Source organism: Pimephales promelas, chromosome 10 (genome assembly GCF_988280905.1).
Source record: "Pimephales promelas chromosome 10, fPimPro1.hap1.1, whole genome shotgun sequence".
In the NCBI taxonomy this organism is placed as follows: Eukaryota; Metazoa; Chordata; class Actinopteri; order Cypriniformes; family Leuciscidae; genus Pimephales; species Pimephales promelas.
Genome location: NC_142778.1, coordinates 35,528,656 through 35,548,837, shown reverse-complemented (window position 1 = coordinate 35,548,837; position 20,182 = coordinate 35,528,656). Strand labels below are relative to the sequence as shown.

Below are 20,182 nucleotides of genomic sequence, written 5' to 3'. Positions count from 1 at the left end.
AATCTTTTACCTTGATACTGACCTTTCATGTTATTATTTCCCTTTTAGGTTATTCAAGTTCATTTTAATGTCGCTGGATAAAGTTTTTGAATACCTCTCGCTCACAGTCAAATGAGGGTGTGTGTGTGTTTGTGTGTGCACATTGGCTGATCTCAGCGCTTGACACCAGTGAGACATCAGGCGGTTACAGGTCACGGTCACCGTGATGATGAATTGGGTCAGGGGGTCATCGAACGCTTTAGCAGGGTTTACAGGAAGAACAGAACAGGTTACTCACTCGTGACTAACCTCACATGTAGAGAAAGAGATAAAGAGAGGAGAAACTGGCTTATCAACCGCTCCCCTCTCTTCTCTCTGGCCCTGTTTACATTTGCTGTGTTTTGGTCGATCGGATCACAAGTAGACGAGGGAGACGCATTCGAGCCAAGATGTCCACGTCTTTCTTTCTTCAGTCGTAGAGAAATTAAGGTTTTTGATAAAAACATTCCAGGATTTTTCTCCATATAATGGACTTCAATGGGGTCCAAACGGTTCAAGGTCCAAAAGACAGTTTCAGTGCAAACTGCAAACTGTTCAAAGGGCTTTAAACGATTCCAGACCAATTATCTAGCTAAATGAGCGGTCAATTAAAAAAATAAATAAAAAAGTTTAAGTTTTATAAGCTCAAATGATGCGCGTTTGTGACGTCACGTAATACGCAATCGCTTTGAAAAGTTCTCGTTCGCGACTCTCGTGTTCGAACTCGTTCATCAAAATGAACAAATCTTTTTTCAAGTCATGACTCGAAGGGTCAAGACCCTTATTCATCGTCTGGTGTCATTTAAAGCCCTTTGAAGCTGCACTGAAACTCATTTGAACCGGTTGGTCCCCATTGAAGTCCATTATATGGAGAAAATCCTGGAATGTTTTCATCAAAAACCTAAATTTCTTTTCGACTGAAGAAAGTAAATTACAGCAAAAACATTTTTTAAAAGTGAACTACTCCTTTAAATCCCGTCTGGCTAGTCTCTTCCCAAAACGTTAATACATGAGGTCAGCAGACGTAGAGTAGACGTCTTTTGCGGTTTACAGTATGAAAGCGATGTGTTTTCGACCGTTTACACTGTATTTAGCGGCGTCCGAGCGACCAAAACAAATGTTATAATGTGTACAATCTCTCCATCATGCTTATTAAGTACGTCGTCTACCAATCGTTCTGTCCACTAAACGATAAAATCCCCTGCCTTCATCATAAGTAGGTTGTGGCGATGAGTGCAGAGAGAATCAATCCTTGCACTTAATTTAATGACTGGAAGGTTATTTTTAGTCGTCTGACCACGCTTTGTCCTCGAGGGGAGGCACTTCTATTGTTATGGCCACGCTATTACTCGGCCCGTCATGGTTACCCGGTGCTAGGTCTGAAAAAGTGTGTGTGGGTGAGCTACTGTGAAACCTAGTCTGTCAGGAAAGCCAGTGTGTGTGTTTGTGCTGCGGTCAAACGCTTCACGCTAGGTATCGCATACCTCGATGCGCATCCAAAAGAAAGAGGTAACACAAGCTGAGCACTACACAAGTTACGCGCATGTGTTCGTGTTAAAGTGAAATGGAAGCCACGTTACTTCCCACCGCCAGATTGCCAGATAATCGGGTCTGAGAAATGACGTTAGAAATGACACCGTGCTCAAAGTGAGTGAGATAATGTGTGATCCTCTGGGCTTTATTATTTCATGTTGTCTTAGCTTTCTGTGGAGTCACTTCTTTATCCTCCTTAATCCCAGAATGCCCTGTTCTTTCCTCATTGCACCTCATTGTACTAGCAGAGAGTTCTGGACAAAGAACGAGAGAAAGAACAGAAAGAAACTTTCTTTCTGCCGTCATAAAGAGCCTCTTCATTTCCCCAAACCAGTTTTCTCTCGGGCGCTTTCACTCGGGGATGTGATAGCCATCGTTCTTGTTAATGGCTTTTGTGTGCGCCTGCTTTAGATGCAGAAGGGCAGGTGGAGCGAGAGCGCAGCGTTCAGAGATATTGGCACCGTCTCTGCTTGTGTATCGAGCACAGATGACTTAGCATGAGTCAGCAACACCCTGGAGCGAAACAGTGAGCAACACACTGATTCCTGCACAAGGATGTTGAGCTTGTGAAACTCATTTCTGTTGAGAAACTCCACATTTGAGGTTTGCTTCTAATGATTACCGAGCTATTATTGTGTAAGGGACGGCGTTTTTATTTCTGGGATGTTGTCGGAACATTTTGTGCATACGTTTCAGTGGATCTGATAATATTGTTGGTGTTGTTTCCCAGCAAGCAATTTTGCATTTAACCCTAAAACCATATTCTGGACAAACGTGGGCAAAATAGTTTTGATTTATTTTTAAAAAATACTTCCCTTGATCTGAGCGGTACAAGACTTGGCTACTTTTCCTAAGTTTGCCTCTTGAACACACAGTTTTTTTGACTCAATTCTACAATGTTAAGTGAGTGAAAAAAAACCCTCCTTAATCTTATATTTGTGTCAAAAATGGGCACCCATAGAAATGAATGGAAAAACTGTAATTGAGAGCAGTCTAAAATAAGCCAAAATAAGACACCAGGTGACTGCAAAGTCACTTCATCTTTAGGTTTTTAGCTGTAAGAACTTATTGGAATGATATTTTAATGTAGTTAAAAAAAATTAAAAAATAAAACGTAAAAATAAGCATAATTTACATAGAAAATATGGTACTTTTTTAAGTAAATAAATTCAAAAATACCCCCCAAATAAAAAAAACCCACCATAAATGGATAGACAAAACTTTATAGAAGACAGTGATATAACATTTATAATAAATAAAAAATACGAGTCCTCTGTGCCCACATTTGTCCATAATTACAGGATTAAGGGCTATAAAGTGAATACGGCTACAGGATGTCTAATATCCAAGGCAAAAATTGGTCTTTCAGTGAAAATTGAATTGACGTCTAACCATCGCCCAAGAATAGATTACACTCTAAAAATGCTGGGTTGTTTTAACCCAACTTTGGGTCAAATATGGAAAAACCCAAATGTTGGGTTAAAAATGTAATTAAAAAATGTAACCCAATGGCTGGGTTTGTCCATATATATGCAAAGTTGGGTTAAAACAACCCAGCCTTTTTTAGAGTGTAGTAATCAAGTAGATAAAGAAATGAAATGAGCGTAGAAATGAAACCAAAATCCTTGTAATCACTGTTTACTTTGCCAAAATAACTTGCGAGATGTATGATATTCCATCATGTAAGCAATGTAACTAAATTCATGGTTATTTTGGCTATCACTCTAAAAAATGCTATGTTGTTTTAACCCAATTGTGGGTCAAATTTGGACAAACTCAAACATTGGGTTAAAAATGTAATTTAAAAATGTAACCCAATGGCTGGGTTAGGCCATATTTGACCCAAAATTGGGTTAAAAGTTTAAAACAACCCAGCATTTTTTTAGAGTATAGAAGTGGGTTACTCATAGCCGGACTTTATCGGGTCTAGAGTTAACCTAGACTGTGAAATGACGGCTATCGCTTGCTGGGTTTACTATATGAGATTTCTTTTCATATTCTCAGCTCTTTTGGATTCAAGAGAAGGATTTGTATTATTTTTTGCACTTCTTGTAGGTGAGAAAAATCACAAAAGGAAATCCATTGTCACATTATCTCTTGCTTCTCATGTGTTTCTCTTGTGACAAAGACCCCGATAATCTTACCTGCGTCTCAGAAGAGCTGAAGTGTGCTTGGAAGAATTGCCAACACACCATATTCAATTTAGAATTCTGTGATTTCATTATTAACTCAAATATTAGGATACATTATCTGAGCCAGGGTTATTATTGTTAACTTAAAACTAAAACTAGTAACAGTTGACGGTCCAACTTCAAGTCAACTAGCAGTCATTAGAGCATTAGTCGACCGTCTGCTTAATAACACTTTATTTCGATGCTCCACCAACAAACAATCTACTGACTATAAGTAACTTTTTACAAGTTTATGTCAACTTATTCCGATAATGAGATTTGCAAAGTTACTTATAATTAGTATAGTCAAAATAAAGAGTAAAAATGTTCAAATCTGTAATTGAAATGAAGCTTAAATTATATACTACTATATAAATAATACTAAAATAACACTATCACTGCTGGAAAAAACTGGTCTTCGCTGGCTCAGCTGGTCTGTTGGCTTGTTTTGGCCACTTTTTAGACCCAGCTAAACCATATTATTATTACCAACTTGACCTGGCTTGGAAACCAGTTTAAACTAGACGTGGGATTTTTAGGGAGGGATGCAGTTCACTTTACAGCTTTATCCTCGTCCTATAAATCATAGATTGTATCATTTGTGTCAAACACAGTTTAGGTGACGTATCTCTACTCTGAGTAATAACATTTTCAGGCTTATAGTTTCACATTCTTTGTCTAGATGTTCAGGTTTTGTGTGTTTCAATTACCAGTATGTGAGGAAAAAGTTGTTTGTGAGCCGTCAGTTTCATTGCCCCCCCCCCCCCCCCCCACACACACACACACATGAGATAATGAATGTTTTCCAGACGTGAGATTACACAAACCATCTATATTTTGTTCCCCAGCAACTGGTGTGTGAGCAAGTCTAGATTTACTGTGGTCTGAAGGACACGAATGCCTCCAAATGTGGAGGCAAAAGTCTAGTTTTACCTGGTGATGGACGCGGTGTGTTTGGGGAACCGTCCGGTCTCTCTGTTGGGCAGAATGTGTGTTCGTGTTTCCAGAACTGTGTGTGAAAGACAGGCTGTCCCGAACACGCTGGCGCTGCTTCAGAGTTGGTGTGTATTCTGTATACTTCTGGGTGTGTATGGTTGAAGAAGCCCATGGTGTTCCAGTTGAGAGGACACAATGTGTGTTTTTCTCTGAAAAAGAGAGTGAGGACTGTTCTTGTAGATCCTGAAGATTTTGGGCTCTGAATCTTAATGGAATAGTTTCCTAAAATGAAAGTTTTCTCATAACTTACTAGAGCTAGACCGATATATCGGCAGACCGATATTAGGCATTTTCCAAACTATCGGTATCGGCAGTTATAATGGCCAATAAATGAATATTTCAAAAATAAAATAAAAACGGACGAAACACGCTTGAACCATGTCACGAGTGTTGGAGTTGTATAGTTTGTCCACCAGAGGGCACTCTACACCGTTCCTCTTGGCAACACTCGTTGAATTGGTCACGATACATGCATTGCTTGAATAACAATTAAAAGAACATCCCAATCAGTTCTCTTAACTCATATAAGCATGACAAAATTTGTGACTAATCATCTCCAGTTTAAAAAAAATATATTAATAAATAAAATATCGGCCGATATATCGGAATACCGGATTTTAAATCCCCCAAATATTTGTATCGGTATCGGCCTTCAAAATCCTTTATCGGTCGGGCTCTATAACTTACTCAAGTTTTTCCTGTATGGCTTTGTGGAGTAGAGCCAGACCGATATATCGGCCGATATTAGGCATTTTCCAAAATATCGGTATCGGCAGTCATAATGGCCGATAAATGAATATTTAAAAAATAAAATAAAAACGGACGAAACACGCTTCAATCATCTCTCCTTGGCCTGTTATATTGAAAATGTATGTTTTACAATTTGCAGTATGATGTTATCCATTGCTAAATTATGGCTCATCATAGACTAGCTAACCACAAAGCGAGCTAACGCCACTATCATCAGTGGAAGACCGCTAACGTTAACATTAATGAGCTTGGAAACCACAATGAACTTTTTCTGCCTAAATAAAGTAATGATTACTGTATTTATAACTAGCATATCTCTAGTTACAGTCCCTGCATTGTAAAATGTAAGTTATACCTGCGAGGAGTGAACATTTAGACATAGAGAAAAAGTATCAATTGTATCTTGTGCAGAAAAGTTAGCTTTTCTTTTACACGTGTGTGAAATCCAACAATATTTAATGAAAAAAAATATCGGCCGATATATCGGATTTTAAAACCCAAAAATATTTGTATCGGTATCGGCCTTCAAAATCCTTTTTCGGTCGGGCTCTACTGGGGAATTAGGAAGTGAACGAGGAGTGCCCAGTGCCCTGAAACAAGTGACTTGTGTGGTAATCTAGTGTAGGGTGACAGATTTACTCAAAACAGAAAACTATACACAGATGTTTTGCATATTGATCAGTCTATTCCTGTAGTGTCATGAAATACAATAGTGATTGTGTCAGTTCCGGCTGATCCTCATTTTTCAATTTCATTCATCATGGGTTTGGATTGAGCAATTGATGACCGAATCTTAATTCCTGGATGAAGTAAACCATTTACCTTGTTTACACAATGGGCTTAAATTTGGCACGGACTGCTCTCAGACCCTCTCAGACGTCATTTTGTGTGCGTGTGTGAGTGTCTGCTTCATGCATACGTATGGTTTGTTTCGCTGAGTCAGTTCAGTAGGTCAGTGATAAGCATCTTTCTCTTGCGCACACATGCATGTGAACTTAAGTCTGGGCCTGGTTTTGTTTCTCATGCATTTAGATCAGATTTTATGTCTGTTGGCATGATTTCAAAGATAGTAGGACATTGTGTGAGCATGATTCTTTCTTTTCTGTGCCATATGACCGTTTTGGCAGCTCACTTTGTGCTTTAAGATGGCTCTCACTGAGAAATATCCTGGTCGTATTTCAAAAATCACAAGAAAAAAATCAGTATTGTTTAGTTTAAAGGCCTTTTTGTTCATTACTTAATTACATTTAGTCGTCATTATTTTTGTGTTGCTAATATTCACGTTATCGCAGAAGTACTGGGGTAAAAGTTTATATAACACTGATGTCTACAGGATGAAAATCGAGTATATTGCCTTTTGTAAGTTACTCGACGCTTCAAATACACTGTAAAAATGAATGCGCTTTATCTAATCAAAAAATTTAACAATAGAATTTAGTAACAGTTAATCAAATTAATTCAAAAGTTAACCATTTAAAATGAGTAAAATGTACAAACCCCACTCCCCAAAAAAACATACATTTAAGTAACCATTAAGGCTTGTTTTAAAACTACAGTTTTCTCCTTCAGTGGCTTTTTAACAACAGGTGTAAACTTTACTCATTTTAAATGGTTAATTTTTGATTAATGATTACTCAATTTAATCAATAATATTGCTTGTAATCTGTTGCCACACTTTTATTGATTAGATAAAGCATATTCATTTTTTTACAGTGTAACAATTAACAAAACACCGACGACAAGTGACTGTTATACATGTATTTGCCATTGAGTCATTCAGTCAGAGCTTCGTTCATCCAGTAATGAAACAAGTATTTATGAGTAAGTCATTGAATCATTTATTCAAATTAATAAAACATTTCAAATAGGTCTGGATTTTGTCAGGGCCTCTAGTAAATCACGTGTTATTTAGTTTATTTTGTTTCTCAATTTATCCAGAATTGTCCAGCTCTAATTATTTGGTAAATTTAAACTGACCAATAAAATATCACATCACAGATTTTATTTCTTTCAGATTGTTTTGGCTCGGTGTGCTCATGTTTAGTCTACTAATGCCATGTTTTGGAGGCTTGTTAATGCTCACGAATGGCCTCTTGCTGTTTAATTGTGTTTTGTATGTATGTATTGTTGCGTTTGTTGAGATCTTCTCTCTGCTCGGCCTCCTATGATGTGCTCTGGACTTCCAGTGTTTAGTCTACCGCCCGTCTGTCCGCCACGTTCGCTTGTGAGTGTTTCTTTCAGGCCTCAGTCCACCCATCCTGCCAGAGCGCCATGTCCTTCTGGTGTACGTCTGAGATTAGCTCTCAAAACTCTCGGCTGTGTTGATATTAAGTGCGTCGGGCAGTTTCGGTCTAGTGCACTCTGCAGTTGTCTGGGTCTTTGACCTTTATTGGTATGTTTGAGAGAGAGAGCGGGTTCGTTTTATCACTTCTCTCACTCCTCGTTGTTATATCAAATGATAATAATTTGTGGTGTCTCATATTTGACCTCTCAGGAACCTAAAAACTTCTGGCTTTCCATTTGTTACACGGTAGGGGGCGCTGTTACACATTTACACTATTAGAGTAGAGAATCTCCGGATCAAAACACAAGAGAAGAAGAAGATGCAAAAACAAGCGATAGAACATGTAAAATAACACGATTATCAAACATTAAGCGGCATGTAAATTAGAGCCAGGCCGATATATCGGTAGACCGATATTATCGGCCGATATTAGGCATTTTCCAAACTATCGGTATCGGCAGTTATAATGGCCGATAAATGAATATTTCAAAAATAAAATAAAAACGGACGAAACACGCTTGAACCATGTCACGAGTGTTGGAGTTGTATAGTTTGTCCACCAGAGGGCACTCTACACCGTTCCTGTTCGCAACACTCGTTGAGTTGGTCACGATACATACGTTGCTTGAATAACAATTAAAAGGACATCCCCATCAGTTTTCTTAACTCAAATAAGCATGACAAAATTTGTGACTATCATGTCCAGTTTCAAATAAAAAAATAAAATATCGGCCGATATATCGGAATATCGGATTTTTAACCCAAAAATATTAGTATCGGTATCGGCCTTCAAAATCCTTTATCGGTCGGGCTCTAATATAAATCAAAACTGTCGAATGTAACTGAATGAAATGTCGACTCAGGACGAGCAACAGGACTCGACTTGATGGACCCGATCGACTCATCGTTCTGAATCCCGCCCAAAAGCACGATTTTCTCAGTTTTTTGCTTGAAATATTGTCCGTACTTGTCTATATTCAACGTCGAGTCAAACCGGTTGGATAACCGTTGAATTTTGAGGTTGTAGCCTTCAAATAATGTTGATTTGACCTACAACTCAAAAGCTGTTGATATTTCTATGATGAATACATCGTGAGTTAACAAAACCACAACTATTTGGTGTTCAACGCGTTGGTGTTTGACGTTGAATTCATGTTTTTTTATTAACAGACATTATTATTATTATAAAAACAGACATGTTTTTTTTATTAAACAGACAAATAGACATTATTTCAACAACATTTTAATGTTTAATGTCAGTTGAGGGCCATGAAAATGCTAAAAAAAAAAATGCAGCTGGTGGCTAGCATCATTTTTTTTATTTTTAAATGGTGGTTTGTTATGCGTGTGACTAGCTTTGAGAAGACGCAATTTTGGGTTTTGCAAATGTTTTGACCATTAAAAAGGGCCTCTTATTCTTCCACTGGGAGAATTGGGTCTGCATGTGGGTTGGCCATTATTGGAACTACTTTAGCCCAGACATTTCACCTTTGACCCCAAATCCTCTTTGTGTTGAAGAGTAAGTGTAATCGATGAGGGCATGGGTGACCTAAAAAGCCGGGGTCAGTCGGGGGGTCACCGCTCCTCCCCCATCCGTCTGGAGGACAATCCCACCCCTTATTTTTGAGTATTTGAAGACCACAAAGACCAAGGGAGAGTTTTCCAATAAGCCCAAGGTATTTTGTGGAAATTAAATGAGGCGTAAGACGTTGTTTTTCTTCGAAGGGCTAGGAAGTTCATGGTTTAAGGACAGATTATTATTAGCTGTTGGGATGTTTGTATGTTGACATGTGTTCACTTTTGTTTCACGCACAGCGGTCGAGTGTTTACGTTGGACTTCAGTGCCATGCGAGTGTGTGACCTGGAGTTTGACCTCGTCAGGCGTTTGTCCACGCCCCCTAGCAACGAAACCACGCCCACAACCACAAGCCCCACCCCTGACTGCCTGTCCGTGTGGAAGTACTACTGTAGAGATAACTTCGGCTGGAGGGAATATTCAGAGGTGAGACGCCAATCTGATCCATTCTTTAAATAAGCAAATATACATGTACAAATTTGGGCTCTGAAAGAATTAATTAATACTTTTATTCAGCAAGGATGCAGGGATAGTTCACCCAAAATGTTTTATTCTGTCATTTTTTACTTGCCCTCAAGTTGTTCCAATCTTGTATGAACACAAAAGAAGATATTTTGAAGAATGTAGGAAACCAAACAGTTGGACCCCATTGACTTCCATTGTATTTTCTTTCCATGCCATGAAAGTCAATGGGGTCCAAGGTTTCATGGTATCATGGTTTCCATAAAAATGATTGTTGATTGTCAACATTGATAATAAGAAGCACCAAATCTTGATTTGCTTCCTTGACACTGAAGAGTGGATTAATGGCTTCTACAAATTCAGCTTTGCATCACTGAACTCTTAAAATATATAAAAATAGCAAACAGTTATATTAAAGGACTAGTTCACTTTTAACAAAAAACTTTGCTGATAATTTACTCACCCCCATGTCATCCATGTTGTCCACGTCTTTCTTTCTTCAGTCGAAAAGAAATTAAGGTTTTTGATGAAAACATTCCAGGATTTTCTCCATATAATGGACTTCAATGGGGACCAAATGGTTCAAGTTCCAAAAGACAGCTTTAAACGACACCAGACGATGAATAAGGGTCTTATCTAGGACCCTTCGAGTCATGACTCAAAAAATGATTTGTTCATTTTGATAAATGGTAAATGGACTGCATTTATATAGCGCCTTCATAGACCTAATGGCCACCAAAGCGCTTTACAGTTTGCCTCACATTCACCCATTCACACACTCTTTCATACACCGACGGCGGTGTCAGCCATGCAAGGCGCCATCCAGCTCGTCGGGAGCAGCTGGGGTTAGGTGTCTTGCTCATGGACACCTCGACACTTGGTCAGGTGGAACCGAGGATTGAACCACCAACCTTTCAGTTCGTAGACAACCCACATGAACCACTGAGCCACTGCCGCCAAGTTCGAGCTTGGCTGAGCCACTGAGCCACTGATAAACAAGTTCGAACAGGAGAGTCACGAACGCTAATCACAGAACAGAGCAAGGCGAGCATTTGTGCTTATAAAACTTAAACTTGTATTTATTTTTTAAATGAGCGATCGTTTAGCTAGATAAGACCCTTATTCATCGTCTGGAATCATTTAAAGCCCTTTGAAGCTGCACTGAAACTCTCATTTGTACCTTGAACTGTTTGGACCCCATTGAAGTCTATTATATGGAGAAAATCCCCATCAAAAACCTTAATTTCTTTTCGACTTAAGAAAGAAAGACATGGACATCTTGGATGACATGGGGGTGAGTAAATTATCAGCAAAAGTTTTTTTTTAAAGTGAACTACTCCTTTAAATTATAATGACATTTCACAATATTACTGTTTTGAGAAGATTTCTTTCAGAAAAGTTTTTTTTGAAAATCCTATCGATCCCATACTTGTGTAGGATAGTGTGTAATTCTTGATTTTGGGTGTGTGTGTGTGTGGTTGGCTCAGTGAATGTACGTGCGGTGTTGTGTGTGTGCGCCTCAAGTCGAGCTGGCTCGCACACGCACCAGAGAAGACGTCCTGTTCTATTCACAAGCGCCTGAAATCAGAACATTGCATAAGCGTTCCTTTGGTAACAAAGCTTTTTATTTCCTGTGAAAATCTCCTATGATGGATACATTCTGACCAGTGCTCCGGATGAATCGTGTGGGAGTCGGAGAGCATTTAAGTGTGCTGTTGTTCTCATTTCCTCTCTCTTTCTCCATCTCACAGCCGGTGGTTCGGTTGATCGAGGAGGCGAGCGGTCGAGGTCTGAAGGAGGTCCGCTTCATCACGCTGCAGAATCAGTACATCCTGAACATTCACGAGGGCTTCCAGCAAAATGCTGTTTTCGGTTTCCGCCGGCAGATCAAAAAACGCCCGCTGTTCCGGTCCTCCATCATGCTCACGCCTTACCTCCAGTGAGTATCTGCGTGTCTTGTTAGACACCCCTGAAAGTCCCATTACAACCAATTGTCCTTCAAAAGGTCCTCTGGATACACTCCAAAGTGGTCCGAGAGCACATATCAGACTCATTTTAATTGCTTGAAGAGCTGAAACATAATATTCATACTTGCCTAAAGCTAGAACATGGACTGGTCCATCATAACTTTCATGGGGAGAGAATCATCTGTTATCAACTGCAGGGCTTATTTACAGTGACAAAGACGAAACCGAACACAGGAGAGAAGGAAGATTTAGTGGTTTTCTGACCGGTCTGGCTCTGTGGAAGAGAGTTTAACCTGACCATATGAAAGTCCAATTTCTGACTAGCTGAGGCGGCTTTCATCATTTACATCTACTAAGTCACTCGGGCCTGTGAAGGGTCAGAGAATTATGGATATTTCTTTTTTTCCATAAAGCTAAATGAAGGCGAACAGCAGTTTTGAATCTTTTCTCTCGTTTTTACTCTTTCTTTCTCAATAGATTCAATGTGTCCCACCGTAGCCTCCGCCACGAGCATTATTGGATCAGGGCTGAGCGAGATATTATTTTAGTGTATTTTTGACAATATTCAGTGTATATCCGGATATGTTTTTTCTATAATCCAACCAAGTAGTTTAAAAATAAATATACATTTCCATATTGCTAAACATAACTATGAATAGCGATATATACGTATATTTAAAAATTAGTAAATTTACTGATAGTCACGCTGAAATATGCAAGGATTGCATTTAAAAAAAATGTATATGTTTACTAATACTTTTATTCAGCAAGGACAATTTACAACATTTACAATGTCAAATAAATGAAACCTTTCTTTTCATCAAAGAAAATATTAATAATTAACATTAATAATAATCGGAAATGTTTGCTGCATTTCTGAAGAATGATGCTGAAAATTCAGCTTTGATCACAGGAATAAATTACATTTTACAATATATATTCACATAGAAAACAGCTATTTCAAATTATAATAATATTTCACTGTTTTACAGTATTTTTGATCAAATTAAAAGGCAGCCTTGAGCTGCATTTCAAAAACGTATAAAATATAATCAAATCAAATAAACTCACCATCCCTTTTTTTTGCCACTCATGTTTAAATCAGACACACTATCCATCTTAACGCTCTCACACTTGCAGAGAACGAGAGAATGTCATCTAAATGGTCCTGCAGCGTCAGGAACACACTGTCCTGAGCGCAGGGGTGCAACTCATTAGTGTGATTGACAATTTGGCCAAACTGCCGAGTTAATGCTCAGCAAGCAGCATAAATCTCCCTCTCGTTCTCACACGCACTGACTCTCTTTACAAACAGATCCTTTCTCAGAAGAATTTGCTTATCTCTTCAATAAGATTGCCCTCGCTTCTTTCCATTCACGTTTACACAATGCCTCTCCACACTATATGCTTGTTGTATTGAACTCCTGCAGTTCTTGCACCAGGAAGCGAGTCGAGAGAGGAAGGGAGCGCAAGATAAAGTTAGCGGATGACTCATAAGGTAGTCACACTGACTAGAGGGATAACGTTCACCTGCTAGATAACAAGTGTCATGTTGAGTCACAGGACTGAGCCTTGACCTCCATTTAACACACTCTGAGTTTAAATTGAACTTTTCCCCGTTTATCTCTCGTGAGGTAATAATACAATGCAGAAGCTACACTAAAGTAATTTCTGTAGCCATTAGTTTCACAGTTCAACTGCATCATTTAGGGCCAGATTTACGAACTGCTTTGGCCAGCGCAAACCCTCATTTAGCATTAGGCAAGTTTATTTCTACAGCACATTTTATATACCATGGTAATTCAAAGTAAGTAAGGAAAATTAAAACGGTTCTAAAAAGAATTAAAAGAGTAAAAAGATCATATTTCATATTCATACGATCCTTTCATAAAATTACATTACAAAACTACTGTCAGGATTTACTAAAAACACAATGAAATTGTGTCTGACCTTATTATTGCACATGCATTTGTAGGAGTTTTCCTTTCAAATGAAGGATTTATGAGAGGAGAGTATTTAAATAAATCATGCAAGCTGATTTGCTAAGGTTTGCGCTTGTCAATTTACTAGTATTTGCACCATTCTTTATTTGCACCATTAAGTCAATTTACTAGTAATTGCACTATTATTTAGGTCAATTTACTAGTAATTGCACCATTATTTATTTGCACCATCATTTAAGTCAATTTACTAGTGTTTGCACCATTATTTAGGTCAATTTACTAGTGTTTGCACCATTATTTAAGTCAATTTACTAGTATTTGCACCATTATTTATTTGCACCATCATTTAAGTCAATTTACTAGTGTTTGCACCATTATTTAAGTCAATTTACTAGTATTTGCACCATTATTTATTTGCACCATCATTTAAGTCAATTTACTAGTGTTTGCACCATTAGTTATTTGCACCATCATTTAAGTCAATTTACTAGTGTTTGCACCATTATTTAGGTCAATTTACTAGTGTTTGCACCATTATTTAGGTCAATTTACTAGTGTTTGCACAATTATTTAAGTCAATTTACTAGTATTTGCACCATTATTTATTTGCACCATCATTTAAGTCAATTTACTAGTGTTTGCACCATTATTTAGGTCAATTTACTAGTGTTTGCACCATCATTTAAGTCAATTTACTAGTATTTGCACCATTAGTTATTTGCACCATCATTTAAGTCAATTTACTAGTGTTTGCACCATTATTTAGGTCAATTTACTAGTGTTTGCACCATTATTTAGGTCAATTTACTAGTATTTGCACCATTATTTATTTGCACCATTATTTAACTCACTTTACTAGTATTTGCACCATTATTTAACTCACTTTACTAGTATTTGCACCATCAAGTCACTTTACTATTATTTGCACCATTATTTAAGTCACTTTATTTGCACCATTATTTAACGCCCCAAAAAAGCATGTCTTAATTTGCCCTGCTATATTGTGTTGGTAATTATGGAAACAATCCGGTTGCGTCTGTGTTCATTAATGTGCGTGTCGTCACTAGATCACGTGCAGAACTTTCCACTCCCGTTGGTGCTTTTTTAGAATTGCTCCCTCACGTTAACTTGCCCTGTATAGTAAATCTCTCCCTTAATCTCTTTATGACCCCATGTTTTCCTCTCTTCGTTAGGACTCTCGGTGGCCTTTCCTCAACATTTCTCTCCTCCCTGGAAAGTTCTGGAAACCAGCCTCTCTCTCCGACGTCAAGCACTCCCTCCAAGTTGTACCCTGAGACTTGGTTACCCATGAACACCAGTCAGGACTACCTGCAGGTGCCCGTGTCCCGGGATGACCGCAGCTACCGGACCGTTTACAGCCTCTTCCACAAGACCGTGTCTGAGACCAAGTTCCGCATCCTGAAGATTCTCCGTGTCCAAAACCCCTTCCTATGGGAGAAGTACAAAAGGTGTGTCTCAAATAATCCTTTGTGTAAAGTTGTTTAGACTGTGTATGCATGGCCAACGCAGTGTTTAGTAAACACTGAGATTACAGACTGGTTGAAGACAGACAATAAAAGGTTATCTTGGCAGATCTGTGTTTCAGAAACGTCTGTAAAGTGAATTTTCTTCCCCACCCCTGCACAAGTCTTTGAGGCTTTGACGTTTGCGTTCACAATGCTAGGTGTCAACCGCGCTAACGGTTCTTACTAAGTTTTTGTTGGTCGGAAACAGCTGTGTTTTTGTGGTAGATCCATGAGGTGAACTTCTCAGTGTGTGAGCATGTAGAGAGGAAAGGGTGCTAGTGGTGAAGCCTTGTTGTATTTTAACAAGATATTGTCATGGAAATACGGTTTGGTCCCTCTCAGCTGCGGACGCTAGGTCACAGAAAAGGGATGAGTCAGGAAAAGAGAGTTACTGCTGACTCGTCTGAAGCACGCGACCGATTAGATTAATCCTTGCATATTTCAGTGTGTCTAGTAATGCATTGCTGGAGTGATTGCTGTCTTTGAATGCACAGTGGACATAAATATGATAATAGGGTGACAGATTACGTATTTTTCCTTAAATATAACGGCTCCCTTTTTTACATTTTTAAAAATAACTAAAGGTTATACTAGGTTAACATACGAAAAAAGAAAGGGACACAATACAAACACAGATAGTCCTCACTGCAGAACACGAAATCCAGGGGGAGTAGTTGAATCCAGATTACCTACCTAATCCTACCCATCTCCACCCCCTGATCCCTAACCCCACCCCTAATCCTACCCATCTCCACCCCCTGATCGCTAACCCCACCCCTAATCCTACCCATCTCCACCCCCTGATCGCTAACCCCACCCCTAATCCTACCCATCTCCACCCCCTGATCGCTAACCCCACCCCTAATCCTACCCATCTCCACCCCCTGATCGCTAACCCCACCCCTAAACCTACCCATCTCCGCGCCCTATCTCCGCCCTTGATGCCTAACCCCACCCCTAAACCTACCAATCTCCACCCCTTAGATCTGGATCCAACTCCGCCCCCTGGATCTTGTGTACTGCAATGAGGTGCTACTATACAAACATGCGCACATACAAATATACACAAGTATAATAAAACAGTAACATTATCAAATTCTGTAAAAACATATTTATTTATTAAAAACCCTAAAAAGAGTCTTTTATTCTAGCTAAGGACACTTAGGTAATAGACTTATCAATATGCAAAACATCCATGTATAGTTTTTCTTGGCTTTTCAGTGATGAGTAAATCTGAAATGCCATACATGGCTGGGAGCAGCTGAATATACAGGTGTGGTTATCTTATTTACGTGCTACTACGTGTCTCAAACAAAACTCTTGAATATCATTCAAAGATTCAATGCAATGAACCTCTCATAGTCCAGCAATTAGTTGCTCCTGGCAAGCAAGCGCCCATTGTAGTAGCCTGGGAAAGAGAGCTGGAGGAATAAAGGTTGGTGTGTTCATTCATATGCCTGTGCAGGTGAGGATCTTTTGTACAATAGTCTGAGTGTTTCCAGGGTGTTGGCCAGCGAGAGAATGTCACTGGGTAAGCAGCATGAAAGCGGATTTGTTTGCATCAGTAATAGAAAGAACAAATCAGACTGATGGCAGTGGCTCGGTGTAAAAGAGCTTTAGGGAGATGAAAGGGGAAGCTGAAACAACACGAGTGATGTCTTCACTGACGCATACGGAGCCGCTGCTCCCCATGAGCGTGTCAGTCGGTGTCCGTAGGGTCACATGAGGTCAGTAAGTGATCAGAGAGTTTCTCTCAGCCAGGCTGACCTCGCGTCCCCTCGGCACACAACAATAGAGCCACAGACTCGGGCTAATGCTGACTGGGTTCACTCGAGTCCCTGGCGCTTATCTGTTCACTCAGCCTCTCTCACTTCTCTGTTTCCATTTGACCAGATGACAGGCTGAGAACTCAAGTTGAGCTTGTGTTCTTGTTTTTGTGTGCGAGGAGGACAGAAACTTGTATTTTTAAATAGTTTTAATGCTGTAACTGTTGACATCAGGGTTCACAAATTCAACCTAGCCATGAAGTTGTATAGGGAAAGGAATAGGATATGTTTCCCCTTGCGTAATTATCAACACTGTTAAATCAATGCCATCTTTAGTAAATTTCAAAATATCAATTTTCATATTATGCATTATAATTATTGTCGGCTGTCGGCTTATCAGTATCAATTAGAATTTTTGACCGAATTTCTGTCTTTCTGTGTTTTCACTGTTATACGGTAGGGGGCGCTGTTACGTACCTTCTGAAAGAGTAGAGAGTCTCCAGATCAAAACACATGTGAAAAAAAGCAGAAACAAGCGATAGAATAAGTAAGCATCTATGTAAAATAACACGCTAATTCAATTCAATTCAAATTTATTTCTATAGCGCTTTTCCCAAAGTAGCTCAAATAGTAGAGCGCCAACGTCATGGATTCGATTCCCAGGGAAAGCAAGAACTGACGAGAATGTAAATGTGTAGCTTGCAATGCTTTGGATAAAAGTGTCTGCCAAATGCATAAATGTAAATGTATATTGTTTCAAAGCAGATTTACAGAAAGTGCATTTCAGAAATGTACATTAATTTAGGGCATTACATATCTCATATCTCGAGTAGGGAGGCTGGATACAAACTTGAGCTGACGAGTGCTATTTACCTTGTGACTGGCGTCAGGTAACAGCAGAAAAGCAGATGCGAAATAATTAGCACAGCAGCTGTTTATAATATTCATGCATTCGATCTGATTCAACAGTGGTATAAAAGGTGAGCATCATGTAAATGCTTGGCTAAAGAGATGCGTCTTTAATCTAGTTTTAAACTGGGATAGCCTCGAACAATATCAGGAAGGCTACTCCAGAGTTCATGAGCTAAACGTGAGAACGCCCTCCCTCCTTTAGTGGACTTAGATATCCTAGGAATGACCAGAAGCCTCTTAAAGATTGTCGGGCGATAGAAGGCTCATTAAATACACAGGAGCTAAACCATTTAGGGCTTTATAGGTCAGTAGTAATACTTCGTAATTGATACAGAACTTAATATGTAATCAGTGTAGAGATGATAAAATTGGTGTTATATGATCATATTTTTTTGACCTAGTAAGAACTCAAGCAGCAACCAGCTAATAAGGTCATCAACATTAAATCGCAAACTGCCTAATGTTACTGAATGAAATCTTGGACTGTGAAGCTTTTGAGTGCGTTCATGGACTCGTCCTGAATCCCATCCAGATTGATAAAAAAGGAATATATGAGGCTAGAATAAATTAAAAGTAGAGGATCTCCTCTTTCCTTTGATATATTTCATGTCCAGATATTCACACAAAATATGAAACTTTTGTGAAAATGATCAACTACTTTCGTTGGAAAGATGCATCCCTAGTCTCTGTCATTCCTAGATAATTCTATTATGCTACATTTGATTCTTTGTTACAAACGTCGATGTTTTGCCTGTTTTTAATTTACATGATCGGCCATCTACTGGCTTGCATCAAATTATCGTTCTTACAATTGAATGAAAACCATGTATTATGTTGCAGCTCTTAACAAACTGGTTTGAATCCCAATCTTTGTCCGTTCCGTCTTATAATCGATGTTTAATTGAAATGTGTTTCTCATTCTCTTCATAGGAAGAAGGAGTACATGTCACGTCGCATGTCTGAGATGGACCGCATGCTGAACGAACGTCACCTGTTCCACGGCACGTCCCAGGATGTGGTGGACGGCATCTGTAAGCACAACTTTGACCCGCGCGTGTGCGGAAAGCACGCCACCATGTTCGGCCAAGGCAGCTACTTTGCGCGCAAGGCTGTCTATTCCCACAACTTCTCCAAGCGCTCGCCCCGCGGTGTGCACTACATGTTCCTGGGCAAGGTGTTGACGGGCAAGTTCACCGTGGGCAACCCTTCCATGCGCCGCCCACCCCCTCTGAATCCAAGAGACGCCTCCAGCGACCTATTTGACTCCTGCGTGGACAACTGGATGGACCCACAGATCTTTGTCATCTTCAATGATGATCAGAGTTATCCGTACTTCATCATTCAGTATGAAGAGGTGAGCAATACAGTGGCTATTTGAAGAGCGCTGCACATCTGGATACCTGCACACGAGACTTGAGACTTGTGCGCACGTTCGGCCAGTTCGAAAGGAGACGGAAGTGGTTGTGCGCCGGCACTCTGAATGGAAATCATGGATCATATGGGATGCATTTGGATATGGTTCCCACCCTCAATCCCGTGTGAGGGTTTCTGTGTGACCTTTCAGTGCCCATCTTCTCATACCCCTGTGAATACAAATGGGGATTGTGTGTATGTGTGTGTGTGGACGAGTGTCTCTGCTATGGCTTTTTTTGGCTGACCATGAATTGGGACGCGCTTTAGTAAGAGGCCCGTCGATTGCTTGCCAGTCAGACTCGGAAGCTGTCGTCGCAGCTTCGCATTCTTATAATTTTTTTCCCAAAAGACTCACCGTTTCCCATTGCTGCCATTCACGTTCCATACTTGCTATTCGTTCGAAGTTGTAAATATGTTCTCCTTGTTTATATTTGAACTGTGTGCCTTTTGTTCATAAATAAATTGTTTATTTATGTTAGTCAATGTAACAAGTAAATAAAAACAATTTAAAGAGAATGTAACCGATGTGAAGTTGGTGTTTGTTCGCTTGTTCAATTTCCGACGCACAGTGAACCTTTGGTCTAATAAAACATTGTCTAGTCGACCGTTCTCTGAGATTTGTTTCATGATTATCGAATGTAAAGAGTTTTATCTCTAAAAACGGTTTAGCGTATAATGCTAGTAATGGGGGCATATAGTAAGTAAAAAGAAGTCGCTAGTTTATACCACTAGCAAGGCTCAAAATAGCCCCACACTAACACAGTAACATAATGAGGCTCCATACATGCAAAACGAAGCATTGAGAACACTCTCGATAAGTCGAACCACGAACGCCGTTCATACAGTTCAGCTCACTCAGCACGTT

The 20,182-nt window shown here is 39.4% G+C and overlaps 1 protein-coding gene across 1 annotated transcript in view; it reads left to right on the top strand.

Moving 5' to 3' along the window:
- tiparp (TCDD-inducible poly(ADP-ribose) polymerase) overlaps positions 1–19,833 on the top strand; it is a 40,458-nt gene extending 20,625 nt beyond the window's left edge. Inside the window, exons 4-7 of the mRNA XM_039684126.2 lie at positions 9,568–9,754; positions 11,542–11,729; positions 14,894–15,169; positions 18,835–19,833. Coding sequence (XP_039540060.1) covers positions 9,568–9,754; positions 11,542–11,729; positions 14,894–15,169; positions 18,835–19,282 — 1,099 coding nt within the window. The 3' untranslated portion in view covers positions 19,283–19,833. The remainder of the gene's footprint in view (positions 1–9,567; positions 9,755–11,541; positions 11,730–14,893; positions 15,170–18,834) is intronic.
- Positions 19,834–20,182: the final 349 nt, after the last annotated feature.